The 22,724-nt window shown below is 45.8% G+C and overlaps 1 protein-coding gene across 1 annotated transcript in view; it reads right to left on the reverse strand.

Annotated features, from left to right (window-relative positions):
• The window catches only part of LOC119396487 (monocarboxylate transporter 8), a 43,340-nt gene extending 21,110 nt beyond the window's left edge, over positions 1–22,230 (reverse strand). Inside the window, exon 1 of the mRNA XM_037663730.2 lies at positions 21,406–22,230. Coding sequence (XP_037519658.1) covers positions 21,406–21,868 — 463 coding nt within the window. The 5' untranslated portion in view covers positions 21,869–22,230. The remainder of the gene's footprint in view (positions 1–21,405) is intronic.
• Positions 22,231–22,724: the final 494 nt, after the last annotated feature.

The following is a 22,724-nucleotide window of genomic DNA, read 5'->3' on the forward strand; positions in this document are numbered from 1 at the left end:
CTCAGCTCTTATTAATAGTTGCAATTTCCCGTACTCAGATTAAATAACGACATCCATGTTGCGTCATGCGAAGAGCTTACCGTTTAAGAGCAACTGATGAATTGATCCTTCGCATTTCGCTAGATGAGGAGATATCACAATCAAGAGCTCCTTGGCGGGGGAACGGTCCTTCAAGTAAATGTGCACGCGCCGTGCTACTATACAATAAAGGTATGCGAACCCATAGTGCCGAGTAAACGGAACAAAACCCGGAAGTAAGTAGACGAACGGAGGCAAAGACGAAGCGATTTTCAAGTGATCCGCAAACTGAAGGAGCTAGAGAAAGAACCACTGATCGAAGAACCGCTGCAGCAGCGCAGAGCGGTTCGGTCATTGGCATTTTGAGGAATGTAGACTAGGCATGACTGCGTGTGCTATCCTTGGGTACTTTTTTTTACATGTTTAGAAAACTTTTATCCCAGCAAAAGGCAATACGAACATTGTGAGTCATCATGTGAGTCATGATGTACAAAGAGCTGGACATTATATGCACGACTTTTTTTTCACATAAATGTCTCAGGCACACGATCCACACTAACATACTTCTATACCAACTAAATACATACACTGTTTCAGCGCCAATAAGTCTGTTGTCAGGTTCGCTATTCAATGATAAGGAAGTGACGCCACAGTTTTAAACGTCTTCTAATACAGAGGAGATTGCTTAGAGTCCTGTTTGTAAGTATTGTACGGTCGAGTCTAAAATTGTTTTGTATTTTCACGTAACGTATCGAAGACTTCGGATGATATAAACTTACTACATGCGCATAGTAAGAATCGCGTCTACATTGCTGACTTTATGAGGCTTAATGCTTTCTGAAACTACGATTTCGCTGTTATTCAATGCGCTGAAAGCAGGACGCGACGATAAATATCCAAGCTGATGCTGAGGGTTGTTTACATATATGCTCTGATAAGCTTGCCGTGTTTATAAGGCTCCACATGGGCCTCTAATGTGCCAAACCGTGGCATCAGCTAACCCTGCTTGAATGCAAGGTAAGGAAGTAAGACGCTGCTGCGCATTAGCAAGCGAGAAACGCACAGCCATGGGGCTCTCGCATAGAAACCGGAAGCAAAGCACAAAGGAAGTTTGTGAGCGAGGAAGTTGGGGTGCGGGTGGATATTAATGACCCGCGATGCTTCCGGTTTGACGCATGCATCGTTAATGCAGCATTAGTGAGGTATTACGTTAGGCGAGCGCCATTTTGAATGATTTGTGTGGTAACTCTCCTGAGTGTGCCATGGATTCTGCATTAAGAGATTCTGCGTTAACTAACACTGCAGTGAAACGCACAGACACTGAACGAACGCGCCACACGCGACATTTAGGGTTTGCCTTAAATCTTTGCCAGTGCGCTTCTCTACACAAAGTAGTAATAAAGATATTGTAATAGAGATCTAAACTAATACAGCAAGAAAAGGTCAGAGGGTTAGGCGCGCAGGGATAGATTTCAATGTAAACAAGGTCCCAGTGTAGACCAAGATACAGGGGATTATATAGAGCTAAAACACGAGAAAAGGCACTACGCACCTATCTCCGAAGATATCAAAATGCATGTAAGTTACCACGTGACTCCCTCGTACACTGGAGCACAGGCGAGAACGATATGCAGGTAACATACAGGTTGAAAATGGACCGCGCGATCTGTGTACGCTTTGTAGCGCGGTAATGCCTCCGTGTTCCCGCTAGGAGAGCTAAGCAGAAAGCCACACCACATTCTTTTTTTCGTGTGAGCATACACACATATGCAAATGACAGAGAGGAACGGTGACAGAGCAGGCTGACAACAGGGACCGAGATTGGCAAAACGCATGCTGGTTTTTTTCGGGGCGAAATGTAAGCATATTAGACGAGCATAGAAAGAGTCGAGTAGGAAAGAAATAGGAAAAAAATACAAATAGCAGGAAAGACAGGTAAAAGTAAATATAGGAATCCGAAAAAGAAATGTCCAAAAACGAGAAGGCAAGTCAGTTTTTTGTTGTTGTTTTTTAAAGGAAAGAGATCAGGGTGCGATGGTCCAGGTTGCGTCGAGAAGCATATTAACTCGAAAATAAGCAACCGTCAAAGGCCGTAAACTTTAGTATAAAACCGATATTAATTTAGTAGCTATGTCCAATGGTCACGAAATGAAACGCGACATTAATATTTTCATTATAAAGAATTACAAACCCTCATTTTTGAGATAACCACGTGATATCGCTATGAATATGGTCTCTAAAGATAATCTTGGCGCTTATCTAAGCGTTCTAACATAAATTACGCCGCTATGATCAGAACTAAAGATGGTGGAAATGAAAGTGTGTGCATTACTTAGCCCTGACTTAGCCCTGCGTTGTGTATAGAATGTAGGACACTAAATAACATTTTGAAGTATAAGTCTTACTCTTCCAACTAAAACGCCAACCAGGCCATAAAATGCCATGAAACGCAAAGCAGAATTCAATCGCAGGGAATCTGGCGCAGGATCAAATTATATATGCTTACAAGCCGCTGCATGAGACCACGGGATGCGTGCCTAACTAAATCATAAAATACGGAGTGCAAGCACAGACTTGCGACCTGCCGTTCGCCGTTGCCGGCCAAACCCGTTCTCCGCGTACGAGACGCTCGCGTGTTTAGTCGCACAAGGGGACACACAGTTCGCGCGTCGCGGCGACAGTTTCACCGGTCATGCCAGTTTCTATATATCAGCTCCCAAGGCGACGCGGACGCTTGCCCCCAGAAGGTGCGGCACGGGTGTTCAGCCATGGAAGCCACAATTTGCGGCCATCTCCAGCCATAAACCATCCTCGGAGCGGCATTTTACGGCTCTCGTTTGAATACGGCGGCGAGTTTACCAAAGGAGCCGCGCGAGCTCGGCGTAATTTGATAGCGATGCGCGCACGCCGCCAGCTTCGTCTTGGCGTTTCGCGCTGCGCGGCCTATTCCGCTGTCGTATACCGTGAAATAACACCGGCGTTTCGCGGGAGGAGCGAAAGGTTGCGCTTGGTATAGTTGATCATAGAGTAGCTTTCATGCGTAAAGGAGAAGGATGGTTCGAGGCGCGAGACGTCTTTAGCGAAACGCAGATACATCACGAGTGCGCGCATTATCGTCTGTTTTACGGCTTGGCTAGTTGCGTGCACCACCCCTGATGCTGGAGCACGGGAAGCTGCGGCTTCTAAAAGTGGCGTGAAAGAAAGTACACCGCTAACTCGTCGCTTTTTCATCATGGCATGATGCTTAGAATATTCTCTATGTATAATTGAGTTAAAAAGTGTAGCAAGCATAGGTGTCACCTACACACTGACAATGTTTGGGAATAATTGATAATTTCAGGGGTATCATGTGCCAAAACCACACTTCCAGGTTAATATCAACCGCCTGGGGTTCTTTAACGTGCACCTAAGTCTAAGCACACAGGTGCAATTGCATTTAGCCTCCAAACGACGACAACGTATCGGAAGCCCATAAAGCCTGCATATTTTAAGGCCTTAGATGCCTTAAGGCTTAAGCCTTAGATGCCTTATCAATCACGAAAAGTGGCCGCCGGCGTCAACACGAGTGATGCAAAAAGTCATCACGTGATGACGAGACAGGTCAACATAATTCGTGACGTCACGGTGACGTCACATAACATGCCGTCACGTGATGACGTCATCACATGACATCGTCGCTTGGTCAACAGTGGGCCGATACCGGAGGCACCGTAAAACCACGTGAGGTGCAGAAAGCTTGCAATGCCTCCGATCCCGAAGGCAGTGCAAACCCACGCTGGGTACAGAAAGCTTTCAATACAATCTACTGAGAAGAAGTAGAAGATGGCTTTCGCATTCGAGTCGTCGTAGGCAAACGCGTAAGGGACGGTGTGAGTTTTTTCAGTCTATATTGTCTTCTGTGGAGCTTTTGGTGCGTAACTGAAATCTTCAAGCCTGTCGATAAGCAGCGTTGCAACCGGGCAACCGTTGCAAAAGAGGGCTCGTTGCAACCACGAGCCCCCTTTTGCGGGCCCCGCGACTCGTATACAGTTTGTCACGTGCACGCCTGCCGGGGGTCGACCGAAGAGCGCTTTGGAATTTAGCGAATCCGCGCGAGCGACGTACGCGCTGCAAGAAGGGGAAGCGCGGCGCATTCCTCACGATCCAGGTGATCGCGCCAGCATGCGCACCAGAGCTGAGCTGCTACTGCACTGCGTGCTCTAGAACCGGGGGAAGCAAGCCCTGCGCAGCTAGCCGGCCGGCTATTCTCGGGGAGCCTACTGGGGTCGGACGACAGCGCGCAGATCCCTTTTCGCGCCCCCCGTGTGCTGTAACTCTGTCGAAGACAGAGGATCCACGCCAGCTGCCCTGCCGCGACGGCTCGGAACGGTATAGCTGCATGAGACCCGACATTCACAAGCTGGGGTTTAGGCGCTCTACGGGTAAGGATAGGCACTGTGCGCGAAGAAAACTTTCGTTGGTCATTGTTCAAGCCAGTTACCTTCTACACTACTGTTTGCCGAGAGGCCAGGGTAACTCGCTTATGGTTTGACAATAATTCGTGCTGAGGTAAGCGAACGTTTAATACTTAAATATACGCCACAGTTTTGTAACGTTATGGTACATGTTACTTCGTCTAATATTCAATTCGAAGCGTCCTTTACGTGATTCTGAGCAAAAATATGTAACCCAAGAACATGCGAGACGATATCTATCTTTCGAAAAATATATATATATAGAACGAATGAGCCAATAAGAGAGAACAATCGAGATAGGAATAGGGACATACACTACAGCTCGAAGCAATATCGAGCAGATAAAACGGATTTCGTCGATATCCATTTTCTGTATGTCACGCCTGAGCCCTGCTACGTTACATTTAAGGCGAAAGCCTTAAATGCCTTATCAAACGCGAAATGTGACCATCGGCGTCCCGCGGCGTCGGGGACAAGCGGTACAAAAAATCATCAGGTGATGACGTCACCATGTGACGTCATGACGTCACGTATCGCCAAATTTTGTGACGTCATTATGACGCCATCATGACATCACGTGACGTCACGTCACATGAAGACGTCATCACATCACATCGTAACTTGATCAAATGTGGTCTGATCACGGAGGCAATGCAAAACCAGGTGAAGTGCCTCCGATCTTGGAGGCAGTGCAAAGACACTTTAGGTGCAGAAAGCTTTCGAAGGGTGGCGGGACTGGATCAATACATCTACTGAGAAAAAAAAAAGATGGCTTTCGCCTTGGAGTCGTCTTAAGTGAATGCATAAGGGAGCCTATGAATTTTGCGACTGCAATTATATGGACACTCTCGGTGGATTTTTCCATAGAGTTTCCTAAAATTAACTAGAGGGGACTCTGGCGCTGCGATCGTTCAGCTACCATGGGAATGATGGGTAGTACACAAATTTGCCTAGTCTTCGTGCTTGCGGCTTCAAACGTACCTGTGGCTTTGTTTATTGCTATGTTTTGGTTTTCTTTCGGATAAAAGAATGGATCGTTGTGAACTTCGTGACCAGATTTGAATCGCTGAGCCTACAGAAGTTAAAGTGGCGAAGTGAAACTGCTGACTTTTGCTGCACTTCGTTTTGCGACAAAGCGAATGCAGCCGACGCGGAGCCAAACGGAGCCGAAAGTACGAAGTTTAGACAAATTTGTGTACTACCCATCATTCCCATGCTGGCTGAAGCGTCATGCGTTGCAGCTCCCATAGACACTAGCGCCAGAGTTCCCTCTAGTAAGTATTGTAGGAAACTCTATGGATTTTTCTGCATCAGCTTGTGCACGCGCATACAGGTACAGTGGTCCGAGTAATTATATCGCGCTCCTCGGATGAAAGCGATCTAATAGTTAACATTGCCGTCGATTCCAGCACGGTGGTGACAGTGTACACACCTTGCTGCGCGTAAAAACAAGTTGAAGCGCAAGAAAAGTCACAGCAAGGACACAAAATACTTCGCAGCAGGTTCTTGAACCCAGCGTGGGCAACGGACGGCTAACTTGCCATTTAGGCCGCCTTGCTTCTCTATTTGTACAACCGCCTATTCGTCGACAGAGCAAACTGATCGGATTTGAGACCACGGTAAAGTGGCACGGCGACGTCGAGATACCTGATCCTTTTAAGCACACGGGAAAATTCTGCAACGTTCGTTTTTAGGGAGCGATTCAAAAGGTTACAGTTCAAAGCTGACTAGGTGCGCAGAAAACTTAATTAGATACTGTATATACCTTACAAACCCGACCTCTCAAAATAAAGTGGGTGCAACGAACTTTGACCGGTAGATTGGACGACAACCCAACGCGAAGTATCGAAGCTACAAAGTGAGCAGATGTGCTAGGCCATGTCTTTCAGCCGTTACTTTCGAACAAGACAATCTCTTACTTTTTTTCTTTCGCTGTTTTCTTTCGTTTGATTCGTTAACAGCGAGCAGTTCAGAAGCTTGTCCCGTAGCGCAGTACCTTAGGTTCCAACAGCGCGGTTTAAAGTGAAGTCCAGTTTCATTAACAAGACTAAGCACATCAAAGAAAGGACATGAAGGACGTAGGAACAGCCAAATACATCTTCTCAGTCAGTCATCCCACTTTCTTTCATCAGGGTTGTATCTTCAGTGCTTTTATTCAGTGCTTTCTCTTTTCTTTATTCCGATAATTACGCCGTCACATCCATTGAAGATGAACTGACTGCATTCTCCTTATTAACAACCTTGCTCTTTATTTTAACAACGGTATTATTACAAACCTTTTAACTCTTACCAATTCTTAATTCAACTATCGCTTTCCTGTGTTCCCCTACGCTTATACGTCCTTTGCCATTATTTGTCCATTAGCGCTAGCTGGTTAACTCACAAGCCTTTAACACGTGCCAGCTATGCCTGCTTTTATCATTTGTAATGCCGATATACTATAGCCAAAATAAGCCTTGTTAGTGAACTCTTCCCATTAGTTATTTTCAATTATGAGCCATCTAGTGTATATTTTTCTTCCACGTCACTTAAAATTATAAACGTGCGCATCGCGTTAGTGGCAACGCTTCGACGCTCTAATATGCGTCACCTATCTCGTCAAAGGTGCCGTGAACTGACGCTCAAGCGTGACTTAGCTATCTTCTGGAGACTTTGCCTTCTGTACCTGCTTGCTGCGATCGTATCATCATTCTTCCAGGTATCCCCGCCAAAAGCACTACTCTTCTAATCTCACGGAAGGTCTTAAGCGTCGTACTACAAGCGGGCTCCTCTTCAACAAGAGTTAAGCGCTGCCTAAGTATTAGTTACGCTTAATGAGTTTCGTGGCACTGCATCGCGAATTCACGTTGCTTACGAAACCGCATCAAGGTGTAAATTGCATTGCATTTAGATAGATGATAACTTGTATACTATAGCTTCAAAGCGGACAGAAAACGAAGACAAGGAGCGCGCGGTTTATAATTCAAAGTATGAACGAAACAACGCAAGCTGAACGCGGAGTACGGGCGTGTACTGCCGTATACAGGGATGTTAGTTCGTGTTCAGATTTATCCATTTAACCTCGCCACTAGCGCCGTCGCTAGAACGAGGATATGATAAATGACTCGAGCTCAGAGAGGGGCATATTAAACTTGAAATATGACAGCCGGCACGCCCCCTCGAGATATGCAAGCGTGGCCGGGAAGGCGGCGTGATGAAGGAGCTCCCCTGCGGTCGCCACAAAAAGTGCCAGTTAAAAAAGAAAAGTAACTCCTACAGCTTTCGTGAGAGAAATAATCCAAGAAAGAACGCGAAATTCCAACAAGAAGTTATAGATGAAAGCTCCGAGGAGTCTTTACCATCAACACGCCACTGCGCCACGAAGCGTAAGATTTGCCAGCAGCAATATCACGTAATACACGGACCTCCTGTGTGGCGAACTGGAGTGTCGGCTCCCTTCGTTACTCAGGACACCGCAGTGACAGTTAACTAGGGCTGAATAATGACTTCTCACTTTATTGAACTCCTCTCCAACGTTGCCGCTCGAACATTCGTTTTTCCGGGAACTATGCAAGCGTACAACATAGAATTTTATAATTTGGTGACGATTTAGCGATAAATGTAAGCGACAACGTGAAAATTAAAGCGTGATCTCATGCATTAATTCATAGTTTAACCAGAAGTGGTGTAAGCCGAAAGTTCGTTATTGAGTACAGACCGGAAGTGAGTAGTCTATAGCTAAACGTTGCAAAAGAGAGGCGCTCAAGAACGGAAGTGAAATCGGAGAGTTTGGTTAAGACCGGAACGGTGTACCCGTACGTCAGGTGACGGCCCGGCATAACGGAAGTTGGGTTTGAGCCGGAAGTGAAATGATGGAAGGGACAAGGGATGTCAAGGGAAAGATGGGGGCGTGACGTATTGTTCTCCGAATTTCTTTCGGATTTCCTTGCTAAACCGTCACATAACATATCCACTTACCCACTCCTACTGCTCGTTGTTGACAATTAAGTACGGTCGTGTCCTGGTGACGTCATTAACAACTCTTGGTGACGTCATTATATATTCACGCCAATGATATCTATTTAATACCGAGTTATTTATGTTCAGCTACAAGTTTTCCTGTGGCCTGAATAATACAACCTAACCATCTCGCACAAGGGCGACCACGTTTTCGTTACCTTAGCGTCCACGTTGGCTGTAGCATTAATATAAAATTCCGGGGTTTCACGAGGTGTCCTTTCGTCGGCCCGCCATTGAAAGTCCGGCCCACACACATCGCCACGGAAATCAGCGAAAGAACCACAGCAAGCTATTCGCATAAAAACAAACGAACAAACCAGCAAGCAAGCACGCAAGCAAGCAAGCAAGCAAGCAAGCAAGCAAAGCAAGCAAGCAAACAAACAAGGAAACCAGTATGTCATATTGCGATGCGACCTTTATATTTCCCCAGAAGTGCGATTCTACGAACCTTGCTCCATCTTTCACGTTTCGGTGGCAGCGGTACCGGGGCGGATGGCACGCGAAGTATAAGGCAACGCACAGAAAGGATGGCAACCTACGAAATCCGCGAGAGGGCAGAAACATGGTGGACAGCCGAGGAGCGAGCCATTCGTCTGTGACGTGGCGTCGAAAGGCCCGTCGACACCGCTACATCAAGCGGCCCTATAACTTTCCTTCGCGCGAATTGAATGGGAAGTGAGCGCCGGAACCGGCTCGCCCGTCGTATATTACATACGCGTTCCATATTTCCCATGATGCCTTATAATACGAAGGCCTCGTGTTTTGTATGTCTCGTATCCCGTATCTCCTCTTCCTCCTCTCAACTCCGGCATTTTTCACTCGGACATTGCACATTCCTTTCCGCGGTCTCCTTTGCGTGAAACAAAAACATACGAAGAGGGTTATGTGTCACCATACCGTATCCTGTTGGCAGCTGTACCTTTCGCCTCACACAAAGAATCTTCAAAGCAACTAAAAATAGAAACAGGAATCGAAGCAGCGCTCGTAGCATTCTACCACATTTTTCTTGCGTAACCTTTCACACATTTTTGTTATTTTTGTTGTTACTGTTGTTAACGTATGTGCTGTGACGCTAGCTCAAGAGTTGGTGTTGCACTGACGCGGTCAACCGTTTCTAAGTGACGGTTTGGTAAAGGACTGTATGTACAGCTACTTTATATTCGCATCTGATTTTTCGCACATGATTTTGCTAGGTGTTTGATGTGAAATGATCATTACGACGGCAGTGCATATACGTCGTAATAATAATCATTTCTCAGGTTTTACGGGCCAAAACCACGATATGATTATGAGGCACGCCGTGGCGGACGGCTCCGGGAATTTCAACCACCTGAGATTCATTAACGTGCACTGACGTGCACTGACGCCAGCATCGGTTGTAACAGTGTTTACAGTCCTCGGTTGCTGATCAGGAGGTCGCGGATTCCATCCCGGCCGCGGCGGTCGCATTTCTATGGGGGCGAAATGTCAGAGGCCCGTGTGCTGTGCGATGTCAGTGCAGGTCAAGGAACACCAAACAGTCGAAATGTCTGGAGCCCTCCACTACGGCGTGCCTCGTAATCATATCGTGGTTTTGGCACGTACCATGCACTGACATCGCACAGTACACGGGCCTCCATCGGAATGCGACCGCCGTGGCCGGGATCGAGCCCGTGTCTTTTGGGTCAGCAGCCGAGGACCGTATACCCACCACACCATTTCGGCAGCTACATGCACGCACGTCAGACAGGCGTACAAGGTCACTGCATTTCCATTAGATGCCTTCATACTTTGGGAAAGCCGGATCCAATGGGTCAAACGAATGAGGAAGTCAGCTGATTCGAGAGAATAGAGCGAGGAAAAATGTCAATTGAATCCACTAAGCCAGACAATACTAAGCAGCTTGCAAGTCACAACAACAAAAGTTTTGTATAAGCTGAAGTGCAATGAGAAACAGACACCTTATCCTATACCGAGTCTGCGTCATAACTCACGTTTGTAGCAAGTTTTCACTTAAATGGCACGCACAAGCGTTGGCAAGATCGCCAGCTCAGCAACGTTGAGTTCACATTTCTTGCTTTCCATGAAGTCTTCGCTAACCGCTGCTATCTCTGCCGTTTATATTTGCGGCTTTATTTTTTTTAATCTGCTGCCTGAAGGAGTTAAGGGATCCAAGTACTTCCAAATATAACATCACAAACCACGTACGTTATTGTTACTTTTAATGCTTCTATTGACGGGTATTAATATTACCTTTTTTTCTTGTTTTTTTTGCGTCTTTCTGAGTCCTCTTCCCCCGATCCCCCAGTGTAGGGTAGCCAACCGGAAGTGTTTCTAGTTAACCTCCCTGCCTTCTCCTTTTTCTGTTTCCTTCCTCCTTCCTTTGCGGCGTTGCGTCGGCTGAGACAACGAGATATACAGGAATCAGGTTGCTGACGACGGCGATGGGCGGGAACGTTCGGAATGCGTTTTTTGATGTCGTAGATTTCACTCGGCGAGCACGTAAAGAGAGAGGGACAAAGAGTAGAGAAAAGGGGAGCACCCGTTTCGCTTTGATCTCGAAAAGGAGAGAAGAAAACAGCAACATTCACACAGCTCAAAATTACGCACGACTTAGTCAAAACTTACAAACTTATCTAACGGTATTAGCGAAAAGATTGGGCAGTTTCGCTGTCTTCTCAAGCGAATTTGTAACTTCGTAAGCGACCGTTTCAGTAACCTTTTTTATCACTGGAGCCCAGCTAGTTTAGCGAGAAAATAATATACTGAACGTCCAGGGGAAGAAACAGCGAGCACGCCTGCCACTTAAAAAGAAAACCTTATCGTTTGCAATAAATTAAAGCACAAAGAAAGCGATGTCTTGCAAATGTGGGTCACAGTCCTAACTCCAAACAAAGGGAAATGACACTTTCGGTAACGGAAGTGTTTAAGGCAGCACTTGAAGGCTAGACAAACGGAGACCTGAGCAAGCCCGCGCGCTATCCTAAAAACACTTTAAGAAGCGACGCTTCTTTTCAAGCTGCTCATAAAGCAAAGAAAAAAAAAACTATGAAGATCACATTGGAATAGCGTTGAAGCTGTCCCAAGCTGGGGCGAGATTATCATGCCTCTGTTAGCAAAATACACAAGGAAAGACGTAGCTGACAGGCGCCTACGTCGAGAAGCGCAACGCCTGGTTGTTCTGCAGAAGAAAACGAGCGGAATATAAATAACGAGAGAAGATTAAGCATAAATAGGAAGGAAGAAAATAAAACACGACTGAGGTTATAGATGGTGAATAAAATCTGAATGAAACAAAACGTGGTACCGACATGCTGCAGGAACTAGCTTAATTTCAACAGTGCAGTGCATTGCTTGAGGAAAGCCTCTACGGAGCAGTGGTTACTCCTATTCAGTTAGAACAGAACAGAACAGAATTAACCACTGTTCTTTAGACGTTCTACAAACTAACGCCACCACGCGTAAAAGGCGACGTTATGAGCCCTGCGTTGCCAAACACCAGGGCCGGTGTACACGAAACGTTCTTACCTAAGATTTGTTCGTAAGAAAAAAAATAATCCCAGGCTGGACATATTATCGATGACGGAGTGGCAGAGTTTGCTTACAAACGACACTCTGTGAATTTTGTCCTGTGAGTTGAACTCAAGGGCACCAGAGGTCAGTCGGCAGGCTTAATCATATCAATCATACGAGTGACGACAACCGGCGTGAAGTTGGAGAAAGCGAACGTATTCGCGTGCACAGAAGTGCTGACGAAAACGCTATGTCCGCGAATCCTTTCACAGAAGTGCCCAGCACATCGACAGTGTTATACACCACACAGAAGCAACGTGCTACGAAGCTGCTTGCTGCTTAACAGGCGACACCAAAAGAAGGCACCGACTGGCTCCAAGGTCTGATGGAGCAATAATCGAATAAGCAAGCACAGTAGTTATTATGGTTCGGGTGGAAACTCGTTCCGACAGGAGGTAAAATGCAACGGAGGGGTCATAATGGGAGCTGATAAGAACAGGGGGCACGCGAAGAGAGTACAGCCAGGAATCAAAACGATCGAAACGATCGCACTAAGCGGTTCTTGTATCGCATGTGGCCATCGGAAACGCCCCCCACTGTGACGGCGAACTAAACAGCCGCTGATATCCAAGGCCGTCGACGCCACGAGGAAGCAAATTATGAGGCTCATCGACAGGCGTGTCTGAATGTTATATACGCTAAGGCTCAGCTCAATAGGAGCAGAGTCCCTTCTAGCGGCGGAATCAAAAGAACGGTCTGCCTTCTTTTCAATGGTTTAGACTCCGGCTGTATTATCGGTAGATGTTCGCGAGAGATATAAGCTTTGCGGGCGGCTGTCGATCTGGCGGAATGAATCGCACGCTCCAGATTTAAGCGGCTTAAAGCCGAGGTCAGTAAAAGCAAAAACTACGGATCGAGAGCACATTCGACGGTTCAAAGGACGCTTTATAGATTAGGTAGACTTCATTTTCTAGCTGGTAGGAGTCGATGCGATTATCATTCATCCACAAAGTCATGGTGTTTACCCGTATGTCATCGGAATGAATGGAAGTTCCGAAATGCATGACAGCTAATTGAAGCAAGTGTACCATATATCTCATTTATATACTTCAACATGTTCCCGGTTCTTCAAAAAAGCAACAGCAAAAAAAAGTTGCTTTTTGTAACAATCAACCGTCCGACATCTAGGTGCTAGTAATTAACCTGGCCCTCACACTCTCGCGGCACTCGCAGTCCTTCATAAAAGATGGTGACACCATAAGATGTCGAATTTTTTACAGCTATTTAATTGCGCAAACACCTGTTCGTTCATAGAGTAAAGTGATACACACAGGAACGGGGCCTAAACCTCACATACATCTCATCATACATCACAGAACTGAGGGGTAATTTAGAATCATTAGCAGGAAGAACAAGATGACAAACGTGAAACGTGACGAATGTTGAAAGCGTTGACAAAGCTTCGCGCGCCGCGGTTGTCCATCTATCGCTAGAATACAAGCATCGCTGTCAACTCCGTTCGACAAAATATCTCGTGCTCATGCTAAATCGAGACGAAAGTCTCAGCGGTAGATTCTCCACACATGGATGACTAGAAAACTGTAGTATGAATGTTACTTACGCTACACAGATGTTATGGACATTTTGTAGGATATTTATCAATATTGAAAGCAATGAACACGTTTAACGGTGGCCGACCCAGACTGACAGGTCAGCCACAGCTGTACTACACACATAAACCGATCAACCAATTGACCAACTCAGGAGGCAAAAGGCATTTTATCACGTTTACTCGCTTCCAAGTATGTGACGCCACTCAGGATGAGTGACAGGAGATTCGTCTTCAAGCAATATGGGCAATCGAGCCACTTCGACAATATAGCAAATAAAAAAAGGGCTCAGATGTATTGCGTCTGGCTCTGCGATGACGACCCCAATGCGGTCTTTCTGCGCGTCCAATCTGTTGATGGCCCAAAGAAACAAGAGGCACTCCCGTAAGCGGTGCACGCTGTCTTTGTTTACGTCTGTCGTCCGGCATTAGCCTAAGCAAGCGATATATATAGGAAACTCGTAGCTCAAATTTTTCTACGTGAACCGTTGGTCTGGTCATCGTGGGATTCGCCGCTAATAGTGGCTCCGGTGTAGCACTCAAGCGCCGTGTTCTGAGACGATCACTTTTCGTATTAATTTTTCCTCAAAGGCGCAGTTTACAGACAATCATGAAAACTGACATAACTTGACGACCTCGATAATGGGCTGCTGCTTTGGTTTCGCCTTACTGTAATAGTAAATGAATTCCGAGCCGAAGGAATCACTGAAGTCTGTTCGTTTTTGTATGTTTGTTTGTTTGTTTGTGTTTGTTTGGTATGACATCTTTTCAAATTATCACACACGCTCAGAGAACGAGCCGGAAAGGTTGCGACAGGCACTGAAGTGGTGACATAATGTATTGAATAGGACGGCCCGCCGTGGTAGCTCAGCATGTAAGGTGTCGTGCTGCTGAGCTCGAGGGTGCGGGCTCGACTCCCGGCAACGGCGGCCGCATTTTTGACGAGGGTTAAATGCAAAGAACACCTGTGTGCTTAGATGTAGGTGCACGTTAAAGAAACCCAGGTGGTCGTATTAATGTGGGGCCCCCCACTACGACTTGCCTCACAATCATATCGCGGTTTTGGCACGTAAAAGCGCACCGATTATTATTATTATATTATAGTGAATAAAACAGATAGGTAATCCTGAACGATCTTCTCGTTTTAGTCCATTATTCTTTCTTTCTCTTTCTCTCGCTTTCCTTTAGAGGCAGCGAGAGTTTTATAGACACGTATCATTACTTTTGCTTTTACACGGCCTCGGGCCATCCTGTGTCTTAAAAAGGCGAAATAACAAAAAACAGAATAAAAGAAACAGCAACGCACTGCCCAGCTAACGTGACGAACTACATAAAAAGAACTGTATAAAGTGATGTAGAGGGTGTCAGACAATGTAGTAGGATTCGACTGGCTTTCCAACCCTTCCGGTATACGGGTGCTGTGAGCCTCGGGCCAACCACAAAAGGAGCTCATCGTCTTAAGCACTTCCGTGTTTCCGTGTCAGCAGTTCTAGAAAACGACGTTCGCGGCGCTTCCGTTGAGTGCTCGAGGTTTCGCCAAAGGAGAAACCTTCTTATCTAACGACGAGTCGTCCCTTGTTCTGGCAGATATCTCTTCATGCTGACTATCACAGCGGGTTGAGAGAAAAAGTCAACAATAAAACCTAAGGACGACTGTAAAGCACACATATAAGAGAAATGGAGATCGGCATCTTGGTGTGAAAGCACTATCCACAAGGCATATTATGGATCGTTGTTTTCGTGTGCTACTGACAAGACTACGAAGACTCACTTATAGGATACTCTCTCTGTGTGCGTGCGTGCGTGCGTGCGTGTGGTGTGTGTGTGTGTGTGTGTGTGTGTGTGTGTGTGTGTGTGCGTGCGTGTGTGTGTGTGTGTGTGTGTGTGTGTGTGTGTGTGTGTGTGTGTGTGTGTGTGTGTGTGTGTGTGTGTGTGTGTGTGCGCGCCTTCAAACACTAGAAGACACCTTTCCACATTCCATACGTCATAAGTATGTTATTATTATCATTATTATTAATGTTGTTGTCATTATTTCATCGAAGTTTGTTGTCCTGTGCGTGAGCTCTAACTCCTGCATGACTAAAATGATCTACTTAATTAAGCAATCATTACACTCTACAAAGATAAAAAAACAGATAATATAAAAGCGTCTGTAAGATTCCATCGAAAACCAATATGCTGGGCAGAATAAATTATGCAAGCGTGAAAGGCAACATTGTTTGCGAGTGTAAATTACGGCGAACGCACGTTATATTATCATAATGGAACAAAACCTTAAGTCAGGAAGCCTAACTAAACGAAAATCGGGATTGGCTGCTGTATGTAGGCGGGAGAGAGGGAGGGGGCAGATGCGAAAGAACGAAAGTGAAGGGAAATAAACAGGAATGTGAAAGTGGAAAGGAAAGATGAAGAACATCATGGCACGGTGCCAGAAAGAGTCGGTATTTTTTAATACGCTTTCTTTCTTTTTGCCCTGTTAAAACATCGTTCGAACAGAAGGCACAATGAACACATCCCCCTCTGCATCCGACATTCCCTCTCTCTCTTTTTTTTTTTTGATATCGTTGCTGCGTGTGGTCGTGACGTGGGGACACTGCCTTCAAATTCCGAGGGCTGCCCGACAAAGGAAACGGAGACGAAGGAAATACCAACGCGAAAGCAACTGCGGCAGCTGATTGGTGTGGTGAGGTCCGCAAAAACAGCCCCTTTGGAACGATAAACGAAAACAAAAAAACTTCATGCATAGAACACGTTTTTTTTGGGGGGGGGGGGGTATTTAATAAAAGCAAGAGTAAATCTCATCAGGTTCGACGTGTAATTGCGGACGACTGATTCGCTAAGCATTATTTGAACTGCACGAATATGTCACGCTTTGTTTCGCCCCAAGCTCGTAGTTAGATGACTTTACAGACATTGTACTTGCAGGCGCATTGTAAGGTCACATTCCCAGCGACTCTTTTCAAAGGCTGAAGCAGTTGTTAAAGTACAAAAGTCATCTTGTATCCCGAGGTTTCCAACAAAACCCTTTTCTCAATGCTTTTTTTGGTTTGCAGAGCGGAATTCAGGATTGTATGTGACGTGTCATATCCAATTCTGAGTGAAAACAGTACTTGCAAATGTGTCGTAACTGTGTTCACCAGCTGTGCAAATCAGTAAAGGAAGCTAACTTTTTTATTGCGTTTTATGCGTTTGTAATTCGTCAGTGTTGTCTGGGCTTTAGGAAACCTTGCCAAAGTCTTTCAGCGCCGTCCAGTGCACGCCATCGCCTGCCTCTTCTGAAACGTTTTCTTTCCTTACTTTGCTGAACTTTGTTGTTTCCTGTTTGTATTTGTGGTCATTTTCCACTGTACGATACGAACCATTTATAAAAAAAAGGAGCAGTACAAGAACTAACTTCGCTTGTAATGATGTCCTTATTTCCAATGTTACCGACAATGTTACCGAGTATCTACAGATGACCTACGCAAACCCACCTATACACAAAGTGTTCAGGAAAACTGTAAAACCTTATACTGAAAACTGTTCTAATAGTGCAGGGAGCTTCGCAGAGTACAATAACGTGAACAGTCACGGCCCCAAATCAGAACACAGAATTGCACATATGCATGCAGGAAGACAGCCTCTTTGCGACTATAGGTGATAAGGTAACAAGATTACGCGTGTGTAGAAAGAGCGTAAGCTGTGTACGAACATGCATTAAGAAGTGACATGATAAGATACGGTAGCTTTGTGGTCGCATTAATGAACTCATCAGTGGGATTTGCAAGTAAACTTGGTAGATTATTCACTTGCACGCTTTATTTTTTTCATTCTCCGCTAAGCATAAATTTCTTGTTAAAGTAAGTTATGTATAAATTACAATAAACTGTGTTTCAGCTTTCTGTAACTGTAGTGAGGTTTCCGAATGCTCTCTCCGAATGCTCAATTTATCTCATTTTATCTTTCTGTCTCTCTTTCCTATACCTATTTCCCCACCCCTGCGCAGGGTAGCAAACCAGTTACTAATACCAGGTTAACCTCCCTATCCTTCCTTTTCAATCTCTCTCTCTCTTTACGAATGCTCAACGTTTTCCTTCTGCCCAACAACCTAACTTTCTTGCTAGTTAACACTTTATCAGACACTATTTGCATACGCACTGCCTGCATCATTAACGTGTGACTGCCGAAAGGACAAGAAACATGAAGAAGCTGCATCAAGGCGTTTCATCAAGTGCAGTTCACTTGTTTTGAAGAACCAGCTAGGACAACACATAATTTGGAGTGCTGTGGCCAAAAATGAAAAAAAAAAAGAAATTAGCGAAGGCGAGTCAGTACACAATGATTACGGATACCGCCTTTCAGTCAAAGTGCCGGTTGGCGTAGTCACTGAAAAAAAAAATCTGGCGTATATGTTGTATATCTTTCAAGCCTATAACTTGCCCTGGAAACACTATCAGGAAACGTTAATGGATCGCCCCTGTTGTTGCGGAATCACTCCGTCGTGATCAGCTGTGTGTGGCCTCGGCAACGGGTATTAACCGACGTGCGACAGTCCGACATACCAACGCATCGTCTAGTCGCTAACCAATTGTGAGCATCGGATTCGAACTTTGCCACAGCTTGCACACCGAGCCACTCCGAGCAGGAACCGACGTCATAGGAAACGTGCGCTTCGTTTTGACAGTAAGTTGTTCTGTTGAGGCGAAAGCCTTCGATGACTCATCAAACGCGAGAAGTGACTGTCGGCGCCGGCAAAAGAATTGACACAAAAAGTCATCATCATGTGATGACGTCAACTTATGACGTTACTATTACATCACAAGATGATCTTATCATATGACATCGTCGGCTGGTGGCTTTCGCCTTGGAGTCGTCTTAGGCAAATGCAGGAGGGGCCGTGTCAGTTACTTCTGTTCTGTTCCAACTGGGGGTTTTCTCTAAAGAGGCTGAGGTAGAAATCTATATCCCTTCCGCTACTCCATGTCTATAAGTTCTGCTGCGAAAACAAAATGTTACCCAAAAACAAAAATGAACAAGTAAAAAACATGTAGCACGCTAGAACAAATAAAAACGTAGCACGGAAATCGACAGTTTGCTTGCAGGACTTCACTTTGTAATAGAACGTTCAGATACGCACATTCTGTCCAAGTTCTACCCATGGTATATGGACTAACACGTCGCTTCGTGTTCACGACTCATTTGACACCTTTGCGCTTTTATCATTATATAGTTCATTTAACGCTACCCCTTCCAACACTGGTGTAAAATATCCTCGGCATTCGGGAATGCACAGCCTAATGAAGATGGAGTTGAAGATCAGCTTGCTCATTAGCGTCGTGAAGCTTCAATACGAGTGGCATGCTTGAGTGTGACTTGTTTCGGTAAGGCCTCAAAGGAAGAAAAAGAAAACCCTCAGAAGAACGCGGAAGGTCAATGCTCCCGTAAGAATTCAGAACCGGCATATTCACAAAAAAAAGAAAAAAGAAAGCGCTCACGCTATATTCCTTCATTACATCGTGTCCCAAGGTAATATCGTGGTCTTGGCATGTAAAACCGCAGAATTCTTTTAGACCCAATGAGAGGCTACGACGCGAAATTTCGCGATGTTCAGCAACGCACGCATGCTGTCATGTATTAGGTACGAACGCAGATTTACTAACTGTTGCTGACAATCTTTGGTCTTATTTTTACTAATGAATTTCGTGTAGAGGCTAGCAAACTCTGCCAGCCGCTTTCTGAGCAATCCATCTCGGAATGCCGGAAAGCTCGAGCTTCACACCAGAAAGCGACGAAGGCCTTGCTGAAGTTTCTACGAGCGACCCGCCTTGTTGAACGATTGCGACACTCCCGTGTGTGTTTCCACTTACCGTATTTACTGTTTCTTTTTTTTAGATTTTTGCTACTGCAGTCGACACTCGCATTACAATCGAATACCAAAACTACTGTTTTTTTCTTCTTCGACGCATTGAAAAGTCACCCCTCGCGTTACAATCGTGGTCGCATTACAATCGAGTAAATACGGTATTTCCTTGCCACTCTCGTTCTTATCTTTCTTACTGTTCTGTCTCCCCTTACCCGTTCCCCAGTGCAGGGTAGCAAACCGGATATTTATCTCTGGTTAACACTCCTGCTTTTTCTCATTACATTTCTCTCTCTCTCTCTCTCTTCACGGCGGGTCACGCTTAAAGAAAAACACGCGCCCCAGACTTGGTCAGACCTTCAATGAGCACAGAGCATCAATTCCGCATCGGAGGAGCAACACGATTTAAGTCTTCTGCGCGCCCGTGTTCTCAAGTGAGAAGGCAAATTAATCAATCAGGCCGACAGTGCAAACGCGCTCCCGACTCCTAATCTGGCATCCTCGCCAATTTCGTACTTTAAGGCCATCGACATAATCCGCAACATAATCTCGAAATGATCGACGATCGCCGGATGGCAGGGCAGCCGCGCGCAGTGTTGCAAGGGGAGCAACTCCGCCCAGCGAATTTCCACGTGTAGCCTGACGTAATTTAAACGGCGGAAGTCAAAGCAAACGCGATTTTAACGGCGCACCGCCGCGTTGGTTGAGCGTAGTCTAAGCTCGAAAAGTTTCATTGTAATTGCATTAGTTATTTCAGGTTGAGCTGCTGTTCGCTTAATCTAGACACGATCACTGCCTGCGATTCCGCTTATTGATGACCATAATCTCATCGGAGGACTGCCGCACTTATAGACAAAAAAAAAAAACAAGTCCGACAACTAATTTCGTGGCAAGCGTCAATGCAACATATCCCAACATATTAGTTATCTGATTATCATTCTTTGTTTACTTTTGAAGCTGCAATACTCCTACCAGGAAGCATGAAGGAATACACATATCAGGAAGCATGATCGAGGCTGGCAGTGTTCTTGTAACAAAAGGGTTCTTGGGCTGTAATATTTAAGTACAGCCGGTTAGCTTAACTTTATTCTCGACCTATTGTATGGACCGACGTTATCACGCAATAGTCATTGGTGTCTCTTAAAGTCAATCTTGCTTTTCAAGCATCGCTTGTTCTTCTATATAGCGTAAGATCAACCGAGCTTACAAGGCTGTCTGCTTGTTTCTCCTCGAATTTTCGCCCCAGATGAAGTTATCTCTTCGCCTCTGCGTTGCAGTTCTAGTAGTACAACTTACTATAACGTGTAACGCACAGAACGAGCTTATATATGTCGGCGCATACACAGATGCGCTGAATTGTGCACCATGCACCGAACGGACTAATACAGTTTCGTGCTGCTTATGTTGCACTGCCTCCTCCGTGACACAAACTGGAGGCAACTACGTTGTTCCCTTGAAACAAAACTAAGTAAGGAAGAGCTGCGCGTGTAAAGACGGTTCGTGGAAGGATATGGACAATTAGCGTCCTTGTGCGTTGATACGTTCTATCAGTTTCATTTCCTGCGATATATCTGTCGTTATCAGTCTAAATTTTGAATCAGTCTTGTTCTTCCCAACATATAGTCGCACCCTGGTATATCGAATCTGAAGGGGATCACAAAAGAGTTCGGTATATAAAATATTTTATATGTCGTAAATACATTGAAGGAGATTTTGCAGCTGTTTGATATACGCAATAATTTGTTATATGTGGGTTTAATACATGCGGGTTCGACTGTAAAAGGCAATTCAAAAGAGTGCGAACATGCGTACCGTGTTGACTGCGTAACCACATTTTGCATTTATAACACATTTTTCGTTCGTTTCCTTCTCTCTATAGCGCAGAACCACTTGAAGCCAGAAGATCTAAAATTAATCAAAACCACATGGGTCGATCGGGCCCTTATTCCCATGCCTGCTCTAACAACCATGCTTGCACTTGTGATAACACTCACCTGCTTCGGACTCGTGCTCCTCGCCGAACTGCTGGACGGCCGCGGCGTGCATGACTCCGTAGTTGAGCTGCATGCCCCAGCTGAGGGCGTTGACGAGGCACACGCAGACGCACACCACCCATCCCCAGCCGCCCTCCGGGTAGTAGTGCTGTCGGATGGCCGCCGCGATGCGCTGTTCCGCGCTGCTCAGCGGTCTCTGGGGATCGGACCGGGACGACGGCCTCTCGGGACGTCCGAAGCTGTCCGATCTGCCTTGCTGTTGGTCTTGCTTCGTTTTAAAATGTTGCGTCGGGTGCCGCTGTTGGTGAAGCTGACGACCCGACGAGCCAGGGCTGTCCTCTGCAACTTCTTCCTCCGCGTCTTCCTGAATTTCGTGCGACGGTGCGAACGTGGTCGGCGACGTGGCTGCACTCAGACCCGACGAAGAAGCGACGGGTGTCGAAGATCCCGTTTCCGTCGCCATGACTGTCCGATCACTTTATGTTTGTTTCACTGGTTTGATCTGAACACGACGAGGCGTTTGGAGATTACAGCACAGACTTCGCGATAAGGTTCAACGGCTGAAAGCATCTTTTGGGTTTTGGTGACCCTTTACTACAATGCGGCGCGTATGTTGGGCATCGAGACTGCGCACGTGACCGCGCCGCTTTCTAATAAACGCGGATTGGGCAGAGGGGCGGACAATGTTTGTCTCTGCACAGATTTGCACGTGCTGACTGCGTGTTGCGTCGCATTGATGTTGTCGCCCCGTAGGCTCCATTGAAGGACGAGATAATAGCCTGGTTGCGCTTGTGGGGCTAACAGCAGGCATAGGACCAACTTTGCTTCTCGATGGTCATTAATGCCGCCAGTTCGCCAACACGGAACCTGCGAAAATGCAGAGCGCAAAAGTTAATATTGACGTCTCGTTGCAGTATTTTGTGCATGAGAGAAGCCACAGATACATCAACATTCACCATGTTGCTTCACGCTGTACTTTTCGTACTGCATGGGAGAATGATAGGAATGGGCGCCTCACTGGGTGCCCGTAACAAAGTCCGCGCGCATAAAAGCCTTTAAAGTAGCTATTCCCATTCTTGAGACGACCAAATTCGTTGAATTCAAGCAACCGGTTTTAATTCGTGAAAATGAGAGATAGTTCCACTCAAGCGGTACATTAGCACAGCTGTCAGGTGAAGCCCTGTTAATTCTGGGACGTCACCGTCTTGGCTTTCTCAACGTGACGGTTGTTATGCAATAAAACGAGGTAAACTGTCCCACATGAAAATTCTTGAAAACTAGAAAAAGAAGAAACCAACCATGGTTTGATAATAATAATA

The sequence above is a fragment of the Rhipicephalus sanguineus genome, chromosome 6 (genome assembly GCF_013339695.2).
Source record: "Rhipicephalus sanguineus isolate Rsan-2018 chromosome 6, BIME_Rsan_1.4, whole genome shotgun sequence".
Lineage (NCBI taxonomy): Eukaryota > Metazoa > Arthropoda > Arachnida > Ixodida > Ixodidae > Rhipicephalus > Rhipicephalus sanguineus.